Source organism: Agelaius phoeniceus, chromosome 33 (genome assembly GCF_051311805.1).
Source record: "Agelaius phoeniceus isolate bAgePho1 chromosome 33, bAgePho1.hap1, whole genome shotgun sequence".
NCBI lineage: Eukaryota > Metazoa > Chordata > Aves > Passeriformes > Icteridae > Agelaius > Agelaius phoeniceus.
Genome location: NC_135297.1, coordinates 353,590 through 372,166, shown reverse-complemented (window position 1 = coordinate 372,166; position 18,577 = coordinate 353,590). Strand labels below are relative to the sequence as shown.

At 53.8% G+C, this 18,577-nt stretch overlaps 1 protein-coding gene across 1 annotated transcript in view; it reads right to left on the bottom strand.

Moving 5' to 3' along the window:
* Positions 1-1,558: 1,558 nt before the first annotated feature.
* ATP4A (ATPase H+/K+ transporting subunit alpha) overlaps positions 1,559-18,577 on the bottom strand; it is a 30,820-nt gene continuing 13,801 nt past the window's right edge. The window contains 15 exon segments of the mRNA XM_077192405.1: positions 1,559-2,013; positions 2,213-2,304; positions 2,994-3,095; positions 4,566-4,699; positions 6,435-6,580; positions 7,669-7,792; positions 9,575-9,729; positions 10,659-10,827; positions 11,649-11,799; positions 12,804-12,940; positions 14,410-14,579; positions 15,654-15,689; positions 15,692-15,833; positions 17,069-17,203; positions 18,238-18,347. Coding sequence (XP_077048520.1) covers positions 1,985-2,013; positions 2,213-2,304; positions 2,994-3,095; positions 4,566-4,699; positions 6,435-6,580; positions 7,669-7,792; positions 9,575-9,729; positions 10,659-10,827; positions 11,649-11,799; positions 12,804-12,940; positions 14,410-14,579; positions 15,654-15,689; positions 15,692-15,833; positions 17,069-17,203; positions 18,238-18,347 — 1,832 coding nt within the window. The 3' untranslated portion in view covers positions 1,559-1,984.

Sequence of the window (18,577 nt, the reverse complement as noted above, 5' to 3'; positions counted from 1 at the left end):
TCAATTTTTTGGGTTTTTCTGGGGCATTCTTTTGCGGGGGGGATTTTTTCGTGCAATTTTTTTCAATTTTTTGGGAATTTTTTTTAATTTTTCGGCATTTTTGGGGATTTTTAAATTTGGATTTTGGGGCAGTTTTGCAATTTTTTCGGGGGTTTTTTTTTGCGGGGGGGGTTTGGGACATTTTTGTGCAATTTTATTCAATTTTTTGGTTTTTTTTTTTTTATTTTTCGGCATTTTTGGGATTTTATTTTTGGATTTTGGGTGTATTTTGCATTTTTTTGGGTTTTTCCGGGTTGATTATTTTGCTTGGGGGAGGTTTGGGGAGATTTTTTGTGCAATTTTTTTCCAATTTTTGGGGGGTTTTTTTATTTTTTGGAATTTTTTGGGATTTTTTTTTTTGGATTTTGGGGGGATTTTGCATTTTTTTGGGTTTTTCCGGGTTGATTATTTTGCGGGGGGAAGTTTGGGGGGATTTTTTCGTGATATTTTTTCAATTTTTGGGGGTTTTTTTTTCATTTTTCAGTATTTTTTGGATTTTTTATTTTGGATTTTGGGGCAGTTTTGCATTTTTTTGGGTTTTGCTGTGGGGATTCTTTTGGGGGGGGATTTTTTTGGTGCAATTTTTAAAATTTTTTTAATTTTTTTTTTATTTTTCGGGATTTTTTGGGATTTTATTTCTTGGATTTTGGGGGGATTTTGCATTTTTTTTGGGTTTTTTCTGGGTTGATTTTTTTGCGGGGGGGGGGTTGGGATGATTTTTTCGTGCAATTTTTTAAATTTTTAAGTTTTTTTTTTATTATTTTTAGGGGTTTTTTGGGATTTTTTTTTTTGGATTTTGGGGGAGTTTTGCATTTTTTTGGGTTTTTCCAGGGGTGATTCTTTTGCGGGGGGGATTTGGGGGCATTTTTTTGTGCAATTTTTAAAAATTTTTTAATTTTTTTTTTTTTATTTTGGGGGATTTTGGGGGACTTTTTCGGGGGAGATTTGCATTTTTGCGGTTTTTCTGGGGGGATTCTTTTTGTGCAATTTTTAAAATTTTTTAAGGTTTTTTTTTTTATTTTGGGTGGTTTTTTGGATTTTTTTTCTTGGATTTTTGGGGGAGTTTTGCATTATTTTGGGTTTTTCTGGGGGGATTCCTTTGGGGAAGATTTTGGGGGATTTTTTTTTTTTGGTGCAACTTTTTTTAATTTTTTGGCTTTTTTTTGGGGGAGGATTTTGGGGCGATTTTTTGTGAAATTTTCAAATTTTTTGGAGGAATTTTTTTTAATTTCGAGGGCGTTTTTTGGTGATTTTCGGGGTGGCTGGAGCTTAAACAATTTTTGTGGATTTTTTTTAATTTTGTGGATTTTTTAATGATTTTTTTTTAATTTTTTTGAGATTATTTGAGGCTCTTTCTCTTAGCAATAAACGCACCTGAACACACCTGGCTGAGTCACCTGTGCCTTTATTTGGGATTGGGGGGGGAAGGGAGGGGATCGAGTGCAGGGAGGGGCCCAGGTGTGCCCAGGTGAGTCCAAGGTGGATTTCAGGTGCCTCAGGTGTGCCCAGGTGGGTCCCAGGTGGGTCCCAGGTGAGTCCAAGGTGGGTCCCAGGTGCCCCAGGTGTGCCCAGGTGTTCAAGGAGGGTCCCAGGTGAGATCCAGGTGGGTTTCAGGTGTCCAAGGTGGGTCCCAGGTGTCCAAGGTAGGTCTCAGGTAAGATCCAGGTGTGTCCAAGGTGACTTCCAGGTGTTCAGGGAGGGTCCCAGGTGGGCTCAGGTGAGTCCCAGGTGAGTTCCAGGTGTGCCCAGGTGGATTCCAGGTGTTCAAGGGGGGTTTCAGGTGGGTCCCAGGTGTGCCCAGGTGGGTCCCAGGTGTGCCCAGGTGAGCCCCAAGTGTCCAAGGAGGGTCCCAGGTGTGCCCAGGTGTGTTCAGGGAGGGTCCCAGGTATCCAAAGAGAATCCAAGGAGGGTCCCAGGTGTGCCCAGGTGTGCCCAGCTGTTCCTTTCAGTAGTAAAGTTCCCGATCCCACCAGCCTGGGAGGGGGGGAAGAGAACCCAGACAGGTGAGGGTGGGGCAGTGCCCAGGTGCCCCCAGGTGCGCCCAGGTGTGCCCAAATTCCCCATTTCCCCCCATTTTTTTGCCGTTTTTTCCCCATTTCCCGCCCCCAGGTGCGTCCCAGGTGCGCCCAGGTGTGCCCAGGTGTGCCCAGGTGTGCCCAGGTGCGTCACTCACTGCCCGGGTGTCTCCGCACTCCGAGTTTCCGGATTTCGTCGTAGACGAGGATGAGGAGCCCAAAGGGCATCGGCACCAACCACCACTGGAACCTGGACAGGTGCGCCCAGGTGAGACCCCGGGTGTGTCCAGGTGTTTTTTTGGGGGTTGCCCAGGTGTTTTTTGGGGTCCCCAGGTGTGCCCAGGTGTATTTTGGGGGGTGTGCCCAGGTGTGCCCAGGTGTATTTTGGGGAGGTGCCCTGGTGTGCCCAGGTGGGTTTGGAGGTGTCAGGTCTTTTTTGGGGCCCCCAGGTGTGCCCAGGTGTGCCCAGGTGTATTTTGGGGAGGTGCCCAGGTGTGCCCAGCTGTGCCCAGGTGTTTTTGGGTTCCCAGCTGCACCCAGGTGTTTTTTGGGGTGCCCAAGTGTGCCCAGGTGTGTCTGGGGAGGTGCCCAGGTGGATTTTGGGGTTCCCAGCTGCGCCCAGGTGTATTTTGGGGGGGTTCCCAGGTGTGCCCAGGTGTGCCCAGGTGGTTTTGGGGGGGTCCCCAGGTGTGCCCAGGTGTGCCCAGGTGTATTTTGGGGGGGGTTTCCAGGTGTGCCCAGATGTGTCTGGGAAGTTCCCAGGTGTTTTTTGGGGGTCCCAGGTGCACCCAGGTGGGTTTTGGGGTTCCCAGGTGTACCCAGGTGTGCCCAGCTGCACCCAGGTGTATTTTGGGGGTGCCCAGGTGTGCCCAGGTGTGCCCAGGTGTATTTTGGGGGTTCCCAGGAGTGCCCAGGTGTGCCCAGGTGCGCCGGCCTCACCTGATGGGCATGAAGTTGAAGACGTTGGGCATGCCCGGGCAGTAGCAGAGGAAGCAGCCGATGCACACCTGGAACACGATGGCCACCAGCAGCGTCCGGTTCCTGACAGGGGCACCTGAGGGTCACCAGGTGTGCCCAGGTGTGCCCAGGTGTGCCCAGGTGTGCCCAGGTGTGCCCAGGTGCCCCCAAATTCCCCATTTTCCCCATTTTTTTGCCGTTTTTTCCCCATTTCCCACCCCCAGGTGTGCCCAGGTGCACCCAGGTGTGCCCAGGTTCCCAATTCCCCCTCGAAAATCCCCCAAATCCCCATTTTTATCCCGTTTTTTCCCCCCAATTTTGGCCATTTTTCTCCTGTTTTAGTGCCCCCAGGTGTGCCCAGGTGCCCCCAAATTCTCCAATTTCCACCGAGATTTCCCCAATTTCCCCAATTTTCCCCCAATTTCCACCAAATTTCCCCCCCATTTTTGTGCCCCCAGGTGCCCCCAAATTCTCCAATTTTCACCTCTTTCCCTCAAATTTTCACCGAATTTCCCCCAATTTCCACCAATTTTTCCCCCAATTTCCACATTTCCCCCCATTTCCCCACCCCCAGGTGCGCCCAGGTGCCCCCAAATTCTCCCAATTTCCACCGAATTTCCCCCAATTTCCACAATTTCCCCCCATTTCCCCACCCCCAGGTGTGCCCAGGTGTCCCCAAATTCTCGAATTTCCACCAAATTTCCCCAATTTCTACCGAATTTCCCTCAATTTTCACCAATTTTCCCTGATTTCCCCCCCATTTCTGTGCCCCCAGGTGCTCCCAGGTGTCCCCAAATTCTCCAATTTCCACCGAATTTCCCCCAATTTCCCTCAATTTTCCCCCGATTTTCCCCAATTTTCACCATTTCCCCCCCATTTCTGTGCCCCCAGGTGCGCCCAGGTGCCCCCAAATTCTCCAATTTCCACCGAATTCCCCAATTTTCACCGATCTCCCTCAAATTTCCACCGATTTCCCCCCCATTTTCACCATTTCCCCCCCATTTTTGTGCCCCCAAATTCTCCAATTTCCACCAATTTTCCCCCAATTTTCACCATTTCCCTGCTCCCAGGTGCTCCCAGGTGCCCCAAATTCTCCAATTTTCACCAATTTCCCTCAAATTTTCACCGATTTTCCCCCAATTTTCACCAATTTTCCCCAATTTTCACCGATTTTCCCCCAATTTTCCCATTTTCTCCCCATTCCCCCCATTTCCCCACCCTCAGGTGTGCCCAGGTGTGCCCAAATTCTCCCAATTTCCACCAATTTTCCCCCAATTTCCACCTATTTCCCCCAATTTTCACCAAATTTCCCCCAATTTTCACCAAATTTCCCCAATTTTCCCCATTTCCGTGCCCCCAGGTGCCCCCAGGTGTGCCCAGGTGTGCCCAGGTGCTTCCAGGTGTCCCCACATTCTCCAATTTCCACCGATTTTCCCCCGATTTCCCCCAATTTCCCTCAAAATTCCACCAAATTTCCCTCAAAATTCCACCAAATTTCCCCCAATTTTCCCCATTTTTGTTCCCCCAGGTGCGCCCAGGTGCGCCCAGGCTCACCTGAAGAGGCCCTGCTGGAAGAGCGAGAGCCGCCGCGTCTTGCGGATCAGCACGTCGGCGATCTGGCACATCTCGATGCTGATGAAGAACACGGTGTAGCAGGTGTACTGCTGGTACCGCCGCTGCTCGAATGTCTGCGGGCCAGGTGAGCACAGGTGAGCACAGGTGAGACCCAATTTTACCAAATTCCCCCTTTTTTCCCCGATTTTTTAAAATTTTTTGCGAATTTCCCCACAAATTTTTGCATTTTTCACCATTTTTCACATTTTTCCCCATTTTTCCCCACCCCCAGGTGTGCCCAGGTGAGCTCAGGTGTGCCAAATTTCCCCATGAATTTTTTGCATTTTCCTCCCATTATACCAAATTCCCCATTTTTCCCCGATTTTTAAAATTTTTTAGCGAATTTCCCACAAATTTGTGTATTTTTCACCATTTTCCCACCCCCAGGTGTGCCCAATTTCCCCATGAATTTTTTCCCAATTTTCTCACCCTCAGGTGAGCTCAGGTGAGACCCAATTTTAACAAATTCCCCCTTTTTTCCCTGATTTTTCAAATTTTTTGCGAATTTCCCCACAAATTTTTGAATTTTTCACCATTTTCCCATTTTTCCCCACCCTCAGGTGTGCCCAGGTGTGCCCAGGTGGGCCCAATTTTACCATGAATTTTTTGCATTTTCCCCCATTTTTACCAAATTCCCTGATTTTTTCCCCGATTTTTTAAAAATTTTTTGTGAATTTCCCCACAAATTTTTGAAATTTTCACCATTTTCCCACCCCAGGTGTGCCCAGGTGTGCCCAATTTCTCCATGAATTTTTTCCCAATTTTCCCACCCTCAGGTGTGCCCAGGTGAGCTCAGGTGAGACCAAATTTTACCGAATTCCCCTTTTTTCCCCAATTTTCCCAAAATTTTTAGCGAATTTCCCCACAAATTTTTGAATTTTTCACCATTTTTCACCATTTTTCCCCACCCCTCAGGTGTGCCCAGGTGTGCCCAGGTGAGCCAAATTTCCCACAATTTTTTCCATTTTTTCTCCATGAATTTTTTGCATTTCCCCCCATTTTCCCAAATCCACCATTTTTTCCCTGATTTTCCCAAAATTTTTTTGCGAATTTTCCCACAAATTTCTGAATTTTTCACCCATTTTTCCCCACCCCCAGGTGTGCCCAGGTGAGCTCAGGTGAGACCAAATTTTACCAAATTCCCCTTTTTTCCCCGATTTTTCAAAAATTTTTTGTGAATTTCCCCACAAATTTTTGAATTTTCACCATTTTTTCCCACCCTCAGGTGTGCCCAGGTGTGCCCAGGTGTGCCCAATTTCCCCACAATTTTTTCTGGTTTTTTTCCCATTTTCCCCCATTTTCTCACCCCCAGGTGTGCCCAGGTAACCCCAAACCCCCAAAATCCCCATTTTTCACCCAAATTTCACCCGGTTTTTTCCATTCCTCCCCTCCCAGCTGCCCCCAGGTGCCTGCCCAGGTGTGCCCAGGTATCCCCAGGTGCGCCCAGGTAACCCCAAAACCCCCCAAAATCCCCATTTTCCACCCAAATTTCACCCGGTTTTTTCCATTTCTCCCCTCTCAGGTATCCCCAGGTGCGTGCCCAGGTGCACCCAGGTGCGCCCAGGTAACCCCAAAACCCCCCAAAATCCCCATTTTTCACCCAAATTTCACCGGGTTTTTTCCATTCCTCCCCTCCCAGCTGCCCCCAGGTGTGCGCCCAGGTGCGCCCAGGTGTGCCCAGGTAACCCCAAACCCTCCAAAATCCCCATTTTTCACCCCAATTTCACCCGGTTTTTTCCATTCCTCCCCTCCCAGCTGCCCCCAGGTGCGTGCCCAGGTGTGCCAGGTGCGCCCAGGTGTGGGACACACCCACTGCTGGCCGTAGCTGTCCTGCAGCTCCTGCTCGTGCGCGTCCTCCCAGCGTGGGCGGAGCCCCAGCACCAGGTACGGCCACCAGCCCTCCTGGGCCATGGCCACGAAATAATCGGTGAAACCCGCGAAGGACTGGATGGCACCTGCACAGGTGAGACACAGGTGAGACACAGGGGGGACAGGTGAGATACAGGGGGACACAGGGGGACAGGTGAGATAGGGACAGGTGAGACAGGTGAGATACAGGTGGGACATGGACAGGTGAGACAGGGACAGGTGAGACAGGTGAGATACAGGTGGGACATGGACAGGTGAGATACAGGTGAGATAGGGACAGGTGAGATATGGACAGGTGAGACACAGGTGAGATATGGACAGGTGAGACAGGTGGGACAGGGACAGGTGAGACAGGGACAGGTGGGACAGGTGGGAAAGGCGAGATAGGGACAGGTGAGACATGGACAGGTGGGACATGAACAGGTGGGACAGGTGAGACACAGGTGGGACATGGACAGGTGAGATACAGGTGAGATATGGACAGGTGAGATGGGTGAGACATGGACAGGTGAGATGAGACAGGTGAGACAGGTGGGACAGGTGGGACACGGACAGGTGAGACAGAGGTGGGACATGGACAGGTGGGACAGGTGAGATGGGACAGGTGAGACAGGTGGGACAGGTGAGATATGGACAGGTGAGACGGGGACAGGTGGGACAGGGACAGGTGAGATATGAACAGGTGAGATGGGACAGGTGAGACACAGGTGAGACATGGACAAGTGGGACATGGACAGGTGGGACATGGACAGGTGAGACACAGGTGAGATATGGACAGGTGGGATGGGTGGGACAGGTGGGACATGGACAGGTGAGATGGGACAGGTGAGATAGGGACAGGGACAGGTGGGACAGGTGAGACAGGGCCAGGTGAGACCAGACAGGTGAGATAGGGATGGGTGGGACATGGACAGGTGAGACAGGTGAGACACAGGTGGACATGGACAGGTGAGACACACCTGGGACAGGTGAGATACAGGTGAGATACAGCTGAGGGAAAACACCTGGACAGGTGAGGCCTCAGGTGCGTGAGCTCACAGGTAACCCAAACCCAGGGGTGCCCCCAAATCCTCAATTTTCACCGATTTTCCCCAAATTTCCACCGATTTTCCCCAAATTTTCACCTCTTTTCCCCCTTTCCCCGCCCCCAGGTGTGCCCAGGTGTGCCCCTCACCTATCTGGAAGTACGAGTAGGCCGCCAGGGGCTCGTTGACCAATCGGTCGCGCCGGGGGTTGCGGGGCCGCAGGTGCATGATGTCGCTCTCGGCGCGCTCGTAGGCCAGGGACACCGAGGGGAACTGCCCAGGTGAGTGCCCAGGTGAGCACCAGGTGAGTGCCCAGGTGTGAGCCCCCAAATTCCCCAATTTTCACCGATTTTTCCCCAATTTTTCTCCGATTTTCCCCGATTTTTTTTGCCCATTTTTCCCCGTTTTTGTGCCCTCAGGTGTGCCCAGGTGAGCCCCCAAATTCTCCAAATTTTCACCAATTTTTCCCCGAATTTTTTTACCATTTTTTTCCCCATTTTTATGCCCAAGGTGTCCCCAGGTGTGCCCCCAAATTCCCCAATTCTCACCGATTTTCCCCAATTTTTCTGCCATTTTTCCCCCATTTTTATGCCCCAAGGTGCGCCCAGGTGTGCACAGGTGAGTGCCCAGGTGAGAGCCCCCAAATTCCCCAAATTCTCACCGATTTTTCCCCAAATTCTCACCGATTTTTCCCCAGTTTTTCTCCGATTTTCCCCAAATTTTTCTGCCATTTTTCCCCGTTTTTATGCCCCAAGGTGCGCCCAGGTGTGCACAGGTGAGTGCCCTCCCAAATTCCCCAATTTTCACCGATTCTTCCCCCGAATTTTCATTGATTTTCCCCAAATTTTCACCGATTTTCCCCAAATTTTCACTGATTTTTCCCCCGAATTTTTTCCCCATTTTCCCCCATTTTTGTGCCCTCAGGTGCGCCCAGGTGTGAGCCCCCAAATTCCCCAACTTTCACTGATTTTTCCCCAAATTTTCTCTGATTTTTCCCCAATTTTTCTCCGATTTTCCCCAAATTTTTCTGCCATTTTTTCCCCATTTTTGTGCCCCCAGGTGTGCCCAGGTGAGCGTCCCCGAATTCCCCAATTCTCACCGATTTTCACCCAATTTTTCTCCGATTTTCCCCGATTTTTTTTGCCATTTTTTCCCCATTTTTGTGCCCCCAGGTGTGAGCCCCAAATTCTCCAATTTTCACCGATTTTCCCCCAAATTTTTCTCCGATTTTCCCCGAATTTTTTGGTCATTTTTCCCCATATTTGTGCCCCCAGGTGTGCCCCCAAATTCCCCAGATTTTTGCCCAAATTTTCTCTGATTTTTCCCCAATTTTTCTCCGATTTTCCCCGAATTTTTCTGCCGTTTTTCCCCATTTTTGTGCCCCCAGGTGTGCCCAAATTCCCAATTTTCCCTCCAAAATCTCCAATTTTCACCAATTTTCCCCATTTCCCCACCCCCAGGTGTGCCCAGGTGAGTGCCCAGGTGTGACCCAGGTGTGCCCAGGTGCCCCCAGGTAACCCCAAACCCTCCAAAATCCCCATTTTCCACCCAAATTCCGCCCGGTTTTTTCCATTCCTCCCCTCCCAGCTGTGCCCAGGTGAGTGCCCAGGTGCCCCCAGGTGTGCCCAGGTGAGTGCCCAGGTGTGCCCAGCTGTGCCCAGGTGCCCCCAGGTAACCCCAAACCCCCCAAAATTCCCATTTCCCACCCAAATTCCGCCCAGTTTTTTCCCTTCCTCCCCTCCCAGCTGTGCCCAGGTGAGCGCCCAGGTGAGTGCCCAGGTGTGCCCAGGTGCCCCCAGGTAACCCCAAACCCCCCAAAATTCCCATTTCCCACCCAAATTTCGTCCAGTTTTTTCCATTCCTCCCCTCCCAGGTGCCCCCAGGTGTGCCCAGGTGTGCCCAGGTGCCCCCAGGTGTGCCCAGGTAACCCCAAACCCCCCAAAATCCCCATTTCCCACCCAAATTCCACCCGGATTTTTCCATTCCTCCCCTCCCAGGTGCCCCCAGGTGCGTGCCCAGGTGAGTGCCCAGGTGAGTGCCCAGGTGCGCGCTCACGATGTCGGTGCAGAGCTCGATGAAGAGGATGGTGATGCAGCCCAGGGGGAGGGGCACGCTGGCCGTGATGTAGACCAGGTACGGCGTCAGTTCCGGAATGTTCTTGGTCAGGGTGTAGGCGATCGACTTCTTCAGGTTGTCGAAGATCAGCCGGCCTGGGGGCGGGGCCAGCAGGTGGGCGGGGACAGGTGAGAGGGGACAGGTGTGGGAATGGCTCAGGTGAGTGGGGACAGGTACAGGTGAGCAGGGACAGGTACAGGTGTGTGACAGCCCAGGTGTGCGGGGACAGGTATCCACACCTGTCCAGGTGTATTCTCAGGTGTGTTTCTCACCTTGTTCCACCCCTGTCACAATCGACGCGAAGTTGTCGTCCAGCAGGGTCACCTGTCCCATACCTGTCCCTGGTCCCACACCTGTCCCATACCTGTCCCAGGTATCTCACCTATCCCATACCTGTCCCATACCTGTCCCAGGTGTGTCCCAGGTGTGTTCCTCACCTTGCTCCACCCCGGTCACTATTGACGCGAAGTTGTCGTCCAGCAGGATCACCTGTCCCACACCTACCCCAGGTATCTCACCTATCCCACACCTATCCCACACCTGTCCCAGGTCCAATACCTGTCCCAGGTGTATCTCAGGTGTTCCTCACCTTGTTCCACGCCCGTCACGATGGAGGCGAAGTTGTCATCCAGCAGGATCACCTGTCCCATACCTGTCCCGTACCTGTCCCATGTATCTCACCTATCCCACACCTGTCCCAGGTGTATCTCAGGTGCGTTCCTCACCTTGTTCCACGCCCGTCACAATGGACGCGAAGTTGTCGTCCAGCAGGATCACCTGCCCCACACCTGTCCCGGGTATCTCACCTATCCCATACCTGTCCCAAGTGTCTCACCTGTCCCAGGTGTGTTTCTCACCTTGCTCCACCCCTGTGACAATCGATGCGAAGTTGTCGTCCAGCAGGATCACCTGTCCCACACCTATCCCGTACCTGTCCCACACCTGCCCCGGGTATCTCACCTATCCCATACCTGTCCCATACCTATCTCAGGTGTTTCTCACCTGTCCCAGGTGTGTTTCTCACCTTGTTCCACCCCTGTCACTATTGACGCGAAGTTGTCGTCCAGCAGGATCATGTCGGCCGCGTTCTTGGCGGCGTCGGAGCCGGCGATGCCCATGGCCACGCCGATGTCGGCTTTCTTCAGCGCCGGCGAGTCGTTCACGCCGTCGCCCGTCACCGCCACGATGGCACCCTGAAGGCGGGTTTGGGTCAAAATTGTGAAAAAATGGGAAAAAACGGGGGAAAAGGGGGGGAATGGGGGAAAAAACGGGGAAAAACGGGCAAGAAACGGGGGAAAAAAGCAAAAAAAAAAAGGGAAAAAAATGGGGAAGAATGGGGGAAAACGGGGGGAAAACGGGGGGAAAAATGGGAAAAAAAACCGGGGGAAAAAAACAGGGGAAAAACGGGGAAAAACAGGCAAAAAAATACCGGGAAAAAACAGGGAAGAAACCCAAAAAAAAGGGGGAAAAAATGGGGGAAAAGCCGGGGAAAATTGGGGAAAAAACGGGAAAAAAACCCCGAAAAAACAGGGAAAAAACAGGAAAAAAAACGGGGAAAAATGGGGAAAAACCGGGGGAAAAAAACAGGAAAAAAAATGGGGGAAAACGGGCAAAAATGAGGAAAAAATGGGGGAAAAAAAAGGGGGGAAAAAAACTGAAAAAAACAGGGAAAAACCAGGGGGAAAAAACGGGGGAAAAAATGGGGGAAATTGAGGTTTGGGGACATTGAAAAAAATGGGGAATTTGGGGGAAAAATGGGGAAAAACAACCCCAAAATTGGGTGAAAATCGGCCCAAAAAACGGGGAAAAAATGGGGGAAATTGAGGCTATTGAAAAAAAATGGGGAATTTGGGGAAAAATGGGGAAAATTTGGGAAAACAACCCTAAAATTGGGTGAAAAACGGGGAAAAAATGGGAAAAAACGGGGGAAATTGGGGTCTGGGGACAGCGAGGCCGCCAGGGCCGCCCCGCCAGGTGCGCCCAGGTGCGCCCAGGTGCGCCCAGGTGTGCCCACCAGGCGCTGGCAGCTCTCCACGATGACCAATTTCTGCTGCGGCGACGTCCGGGCGAAAACCATCTCGGGGTGGGCGCGGAGCAGCTCCTCGAGGGCACCTGGGGGCAGCGCGGCCAGCTCGGAACCTGTGACCACCCGGGCGCGCGCCTGGCTGCAGGTGAGACACACCTGGGTTATCTGGGGTACAACTGGGGCACACCTGAGTTACCTGAGGTACACATGGGTTAGCTGGAGCACACCTGGGTTACCTGGGATACACTTGAGATACACCTGAGTTATCTGGGACACACCTGGGACACACCTGGGTTATCTGGGACACACCTGGGATACACCTGAGTTACCTGGGACACACCTGGGATACACCTGAGTTACCTGGGGCACACCTGGGATACACCTGGGTTATCTGGGGCACACCTGGGGCACACCTGGGTTATCTGGGGTACACCTGGGACACACCTGGGTTACACCTGAGATACCTGGGATACACCTGGGACACACCTGAGACACACCTGGGATACACCTGAGTTATCTGGGATACACCTGGGACACACTTGAGATTCACCTGAGTTACCTGGGACACACCTGGGATACACCTGAGTTAGCTGGGGTACACCTGAGTTACACCTGAGACACACCTGAGACACATCTGGGTTACCTGAGATACACCTGGGACACACCTGGGACACACCTGGGATACACCTGAAATACACCTGGGGTACACCTGGGATACACCTGGGGTACACCTGGGATACACCTGAGTTACCTGGGACACACCTGGGACACACCTGGGATACACCTGGGACACACCTGGGATACACCTGGGATACACCTGAGTTATCTGGGACACACCTGGGACACACCTGGGACACACCTGGGATACACCTGAGTTATCTGGGACACACCTGGGACACACCTGGGACACACCTGAGTTATCTGTGACACACCTGTCACACACCTGTCACACACCTGTCACACCCCTGTCACACACCTGAGTTACCTGGGCAGTGACACACCTGGGCCACCTGTCCCATACCTGGAAGGTGACACACCTGGGTGTTACCCGTGCTCACCTGGGCTGTCCCCGTGCTCACCTGGGCTGTACCTGTGCTGTCCCCGGGTGTTCCCTGTGCTCACCTGGGCTGTCCCCGTGCTCACCTGGGCTGTACCTGCTCCAGGGGCAGGTGCAGGCGCTTGGCCACGTCCTCGGGGGTCTCGCTGCCCTCGGAGATGATCCCGACCTGCGCCGCGATGGCCTTGGCCGTCACCGGGTGGTCACCGGTCACCATGATCACCTGGGGACACACGGGGGGGGACGGGACACACCTGGATCACCTGGGGACACACCTGGGGACACACCTGGATCACCTGGGGACACACCTGGGGACACACCTGGATCACCTGGGGACACACCTGGATCCCCTGGGGACACACCTGGGGACACACCTGGATCACCTGGGGACACACCTGGATCCCCTGGGGACACACCTGGGGACACACCTGGATCACCTGCGGGACTCGCCTGAAACCCCCTGAACTGGCCCCAAATGGCCCCGAATTCTCATTGTCCCCAAATGAGCCCAAATGTCCCCAAATTCTCATTGTCACCAAGATCCTCATTTTCCTCAAATTGTCCCCAAATGTCCCCAAATCCCCTCAAATGACCCCAAATTCTCGTTGTCCCCAAATGGCCCCAAATATCCCGAAATGTCCCCAAATTCTCCTTGGCCCCAAATGAGCTCGAATGGCCCCAAATTCTCATTGTCACCAATGTCACCGAATGCCCCCAAATAGCCCCAAATGACCCCAAATGGCCCCAAATTCTCATTGTCCCCAATGTCCCCAAATCCCCACAAATGTCCCTGAATTCTCATTGTCCCCAAATGGCCCCAAATATCCCCAAATTCTCCTTGTCCCCAATGTCCCCAATCCCATTTTTTCCCAATTTCCACCATTTTTCCCCATTGTTCCCCATTCCCTCCCAATGTCCCCAAGTGTCCCCACACCCCCAAACGTCCCCAAATCTACTCAATGTCCCAAATCCCCCCAGTGTCCCCAGTGTCCCCAAAAGGCCCCAATGTCCCAAACCACCCCAAATGTCCCCAATGGTGTCCCCAGTGTCCCAAACCACCCCAAATATCCCCAAATCCCCCAAATTTTCCATTGTCCCCAGTGTCCCCATTGCCCCCATTGATGTCTCCAATGGTGTCCCTGGTGTCCCCGGTGTCCCAAACCACCCCAAATATCCCCAAATCTCCCTAACCCTCCAGATGTCCCCAATGCCCCCATTGTCCCCAATATCCCCCATTGCCCCCAGTGTCCCCTCATTGTCCCCAGTGTCCCCATTGTCCCCAATGCCCCCAGTGTCCCCCAATGTCCCCAACCCCCCCAGTGTCCCCATTGTCCCCAGTGTCCCCCAATGCCCCCATTGCCCCCACTGTCCCCAATGTCCCCTCTGTATCCCCCATTGTCCCCATTGCCCCCAATGTCCCCCAATGTCCCCAACCCCCCCAGTGTCCCCATTGTCCCCATTGCCCCCCCATTGCCCCCCAATGTCCCCAACCCCCCCAGTGTCCCCATTGTCCCCGGTGTCCCCAGTGTCCCCCATTGTCCCCAATGTCCCCATTGCCCCCACTGTCCCCAACCCACCCAATTTCCCCAATTTCCCCAATGTCCCCAACCTCCCCATTGTCCCCATTGCCCCCATTGTCCCCCATTGCCCCCATTGTCCCCATTGTCCCCACTGTCCCCAGTGTCCCCGTACCCGTATCCCGGCTGTCCGGCACTTGCGCACGGCCTGGGGCACGGTGGCGCGGGGGGGGTCGATGAGGGACACGAGCCCCGCGAAGCAGAGCCCGGAGGCCACCTGGGCCAGGTCCTCAGGCGGTGTCCCCACGGGGACGGTGCCAGCCGGGAGCCAGCGGGCACAGAAACCTGCATTGGGGACAATGGGGACAATGGGGACAATGGGGACAATGGGGGCAAGGGGGGAATGGGGACATTGGGGACAATGGGGGATTGGGGACAATGGGGACGGTGCCAGCGGGGAGCCAGCGGGCGCAGAAACCTGCATTGGGGACAGTGGGGACAATGGGGACAATGGGGACAATGGGGGCAATGGGGGCAATGGGGGATTGGGGACATTGAGGGGACAATGGGGACACCAATGGGGACAATGGGGACGGTGCCAGCGGGGAGCCAGTGGGCGCAGAAACCTGCATTGGGGACAATGGGGACATTGAGGGGACAGTGGGGACATTGAGGGGACAATGGGGACATTGGGGACACTGAGGGCAATGGGGGATTGGGGACATTGGGGGCATTGGGGACAATGGGGGAATGGGGACAATGGGGACACCATTGGGGACATTGGGGGCATTGGGGACATTGAGGGGGCAATGGGGGCAATGGGGGCATTGGGGACAGTGGGGACATTGGGGACATTGGGGACAATGGGGGAATGGGGACAATGGGGACACCATTGGGGACATTGAGTGAAAATGGGGAACAATGGGAAAAAATGGTGAAAAATTGGGAAAAAATGGGATTGGGGACAATGGGGACACAGAGGGGACATTGGGGACATCATTGGGGACATCATTGGGGACAATGGGGACACCACTGGGGACATCACTGTGGTCATCAATGGGGTCATTTTTGGGGAGATTTTGGGACGTTTGGGGACATCATTGGGGCCACCCTTGGGGTCGTTAATGGGGACATTGGGGACACCATTGGGGCCATTTTGGGGCCATTTTGGGGCCATTTAAGGACATTTGTGACCAATTGCGGCCATTTTGGGACATTTTGGGGCCATTTGTGTCCATTTCTGGACGTTTTGGGGCCATTTTGGGGCATTTTGTGTCCATTTCGGGGCCATTTCTGGACGTTTTGGGGCCATTTTGGGGCCATTTTGGGGCCGCAGGGCGGCACGGAATGGGTGGGGGAGGGGTCGTGGTCGGGCGCCCTTTCCCCTCCCCCACCACCCCCAGCCCCTCCCCCACTCACCGAGCACCCTCTCGCCCCGCCCCCCAGCTCCAGACACGCCCCCTCCAGGCTCCGCCTCCACTCGGCGTCCAGCGGCTGCTCCTCCCCCCCCTGCAGCGCCCCCGAGCAGCGCTCGAGGACCCGCTCGGGGGCGCCCTTGAGCACCAGGAGCTGCCGGGAACCTGCATCGTGCACGGACACCTGTGGGACAGGTAAAACACACCTGAGACAGGTCAGGGACACACTGAGATACACCTGGGATACACCTGAGATACACCTGGGATACACCTGAGTACAGGTAACACCACCTGGGATACACCTGTGATACACCTGGGACCCGCTCGGGGACGCCCTTGAGCACCAGGAGCTGCCGGGAGCCGGCGTCATGGACAGACACCTGCCGGACAGGTAAAACACACCTGAGATACACCTGAGTACAGGTAACACCACCTGGGATACACCCAGGGTGTAACTGATACACCTGGGATACACCTGAGATACACCTGGGACCCGCTCGGGGGCGCCCTTGAGCACCAGGAGCTGCCGGGAACCTGCATCGTGCACAGACACCTGCACAGGTGAGAGAGACACACCTGGCATACAAATGTGATACACCTGGGACAGGTAAAACACACCTGGGATACACCTGAGATACACCTGGGACAGGTAACACCATAGGGATACACCTGGGATGCACTTTGGGCACACTTGTCTCTCACCTGTCCCACCTGTCCATGTCCCACCTGTCTCTATCCCACCTGTGTCCCACCTGTCCATGTCTCACCTGTCTGATCTCACCTGTCCCACCTGTCCCTATCTCACCTGCCCCACCTGTCCCTGTCCCACCTGTGTCTCACCTGTCCCTATCTCACCTGTCCGTGCCCCACCTGTGTCTCACCTGTCCATATCCCACCTGTCCCTGTCCCACCTGTCCCTGTCCCACCTGTCCCATCTCACCCGTCCCTATCCCACCTGTGTCTCACCTGTCCCATCTCACCTGTCCCTGTCCCACCTGTCCCTGTCCCACCTGTCTGGTCCCACCTGTCCTTGTCCCACCTGTCCCATCCCACCTGTCCCTTATCTCACCTGTCCCTTATCTCACCTGTCCCCATCTCACCTGTCTCACCTGTCCCTTATCTCCCCTGTCCATGTCCCACCTGTCCCTATCCCACCTGTGTCTCACCTGCCTCACCTGTCCCTGCACCACCTGTGTCTCACCTGTCCATATCTCCCCTGTCCCACCTGTCCATGTCTCACCTGTGTCTCACCTGTCCGTGCCCCACCTGTCCCTTATCTCACCTGTCCCTATCCCACCTGTGTCTCACCTGCCTCACCTGTCCCTGTCTCACCTGTCCCGTCCCACCTGTCCATGTCCCACCTGTCTCACCTGTCCATATCCCACCTGCCCCACCTGTCCGTGCCCCACCTGAGCTCACCTGGAATTTGTTGCTGGAGTTGAAGGGCAGCTCCGCCACCTTCGGGAAGCGCCCCCTGGCGGCCGCCACCGGCCCCGACGTCGCCTCCGCGAATTTCAGCAGCGCCGACTCCGACGCGTCCCCGATGACGTCACGCTGAGAGGGGGCGGGGCAAGGGGCGGGGCCGGCGGTGAGGACACGCCCACACACGCCCACACACAGTCACGGTTACTCCCAGTGTGGACCGGTAAGGGAAAAGGCCCGAACCGGGGAAAACCGGTATAAACCAGTACAAACCAGTATAAACCAGTGACCCCAAACCAGTACGAACCAGGAAAAACCAGTATAAACCAGTATAAACCAGTACAAACCAGTATGAACCGGTATAGACCAGTATAAACCGGTACAGACCAGTATAAACCAGTATAGACCAGTACGAACCAGTAACCCCAAACCAAACCAGTATGAACCAGTACAAACCAGTGACCTCAAACCCCCAAACCAGTCCAAACCAGTCCAAACCAGTATAAACCAGTATAAACCAGCCCAAACTGGCCCAAACCAGTATAACCCAATACAAACCAGTAAAAACCAGTATATCCCAGTATAAACCAGCTCCTCCCAGTCCAAACCGGCCCAAACCAGTACAAACCAGTATATCCCAGTCCAAACCAGTATATCCCAGTATAACCCAATACAAACCAGTATAACCCAGTATAAACCAGCTCCTCCCAGTACAAACCAGTATAACCCAGTCCAAACCAGTATCTCCCGGTTTACCCAGTCCAAACCGGTATAACCCAGTATAACCCAATACAAACCAGTATAAACCAGTATAACCCAGCATATCCCAGTATAATCCAGTCCAAACCAGTATAACCCAGTCCCTCCCAGTCCCTCCCAATATATCCCAGTATAAACCAGTATAAACCAACCCCTCCCAGTCCAAACCAGTCCAAACCAGTATAACCCAGTATAACCCAATACAAACCAGTACAAACCAGTATAAACCAGTATAAAGCAGCTCCTCCCAGTCCAAACCAGTATATCCCAGTATAACCCAATGCAATCCAGTATATCTCAGTATAACCCAATATATCCCAGTATAAACCAGTATAAACCAACCCCTCCCAGTCCAAACCAGTACAAACCAGTATATCCCAGTATAACCCAGTCCCTCCCGGCCTCACCTGTGCCACGGGCACGCCCTCCTGGCCGGGTTTGAACTGGGCGCGGTTGCAGAGCGAGATCACCTGGCTGAGCATGGCCCAGGACGGGGAGCTCTGGTCAAAGGCCTCACCTGGGGACAGGTGGGACAGGGACAGGTGAGATGGGACAGGTGGGACATGGACAGGTGGGGACACAGGTGGGACAGGGACAGGTGAGACACAGGTGGGACAGGGACAGGTGAGATGGGACAGGTGGGACATGGACAGGTGGGATGGGACAGGTGAGACATGAACAGGTGGGGACACAGGTGGGACAGGGACAGGTGAGATGGGACAGGTGAGATGGGACAGGTGAGACAGG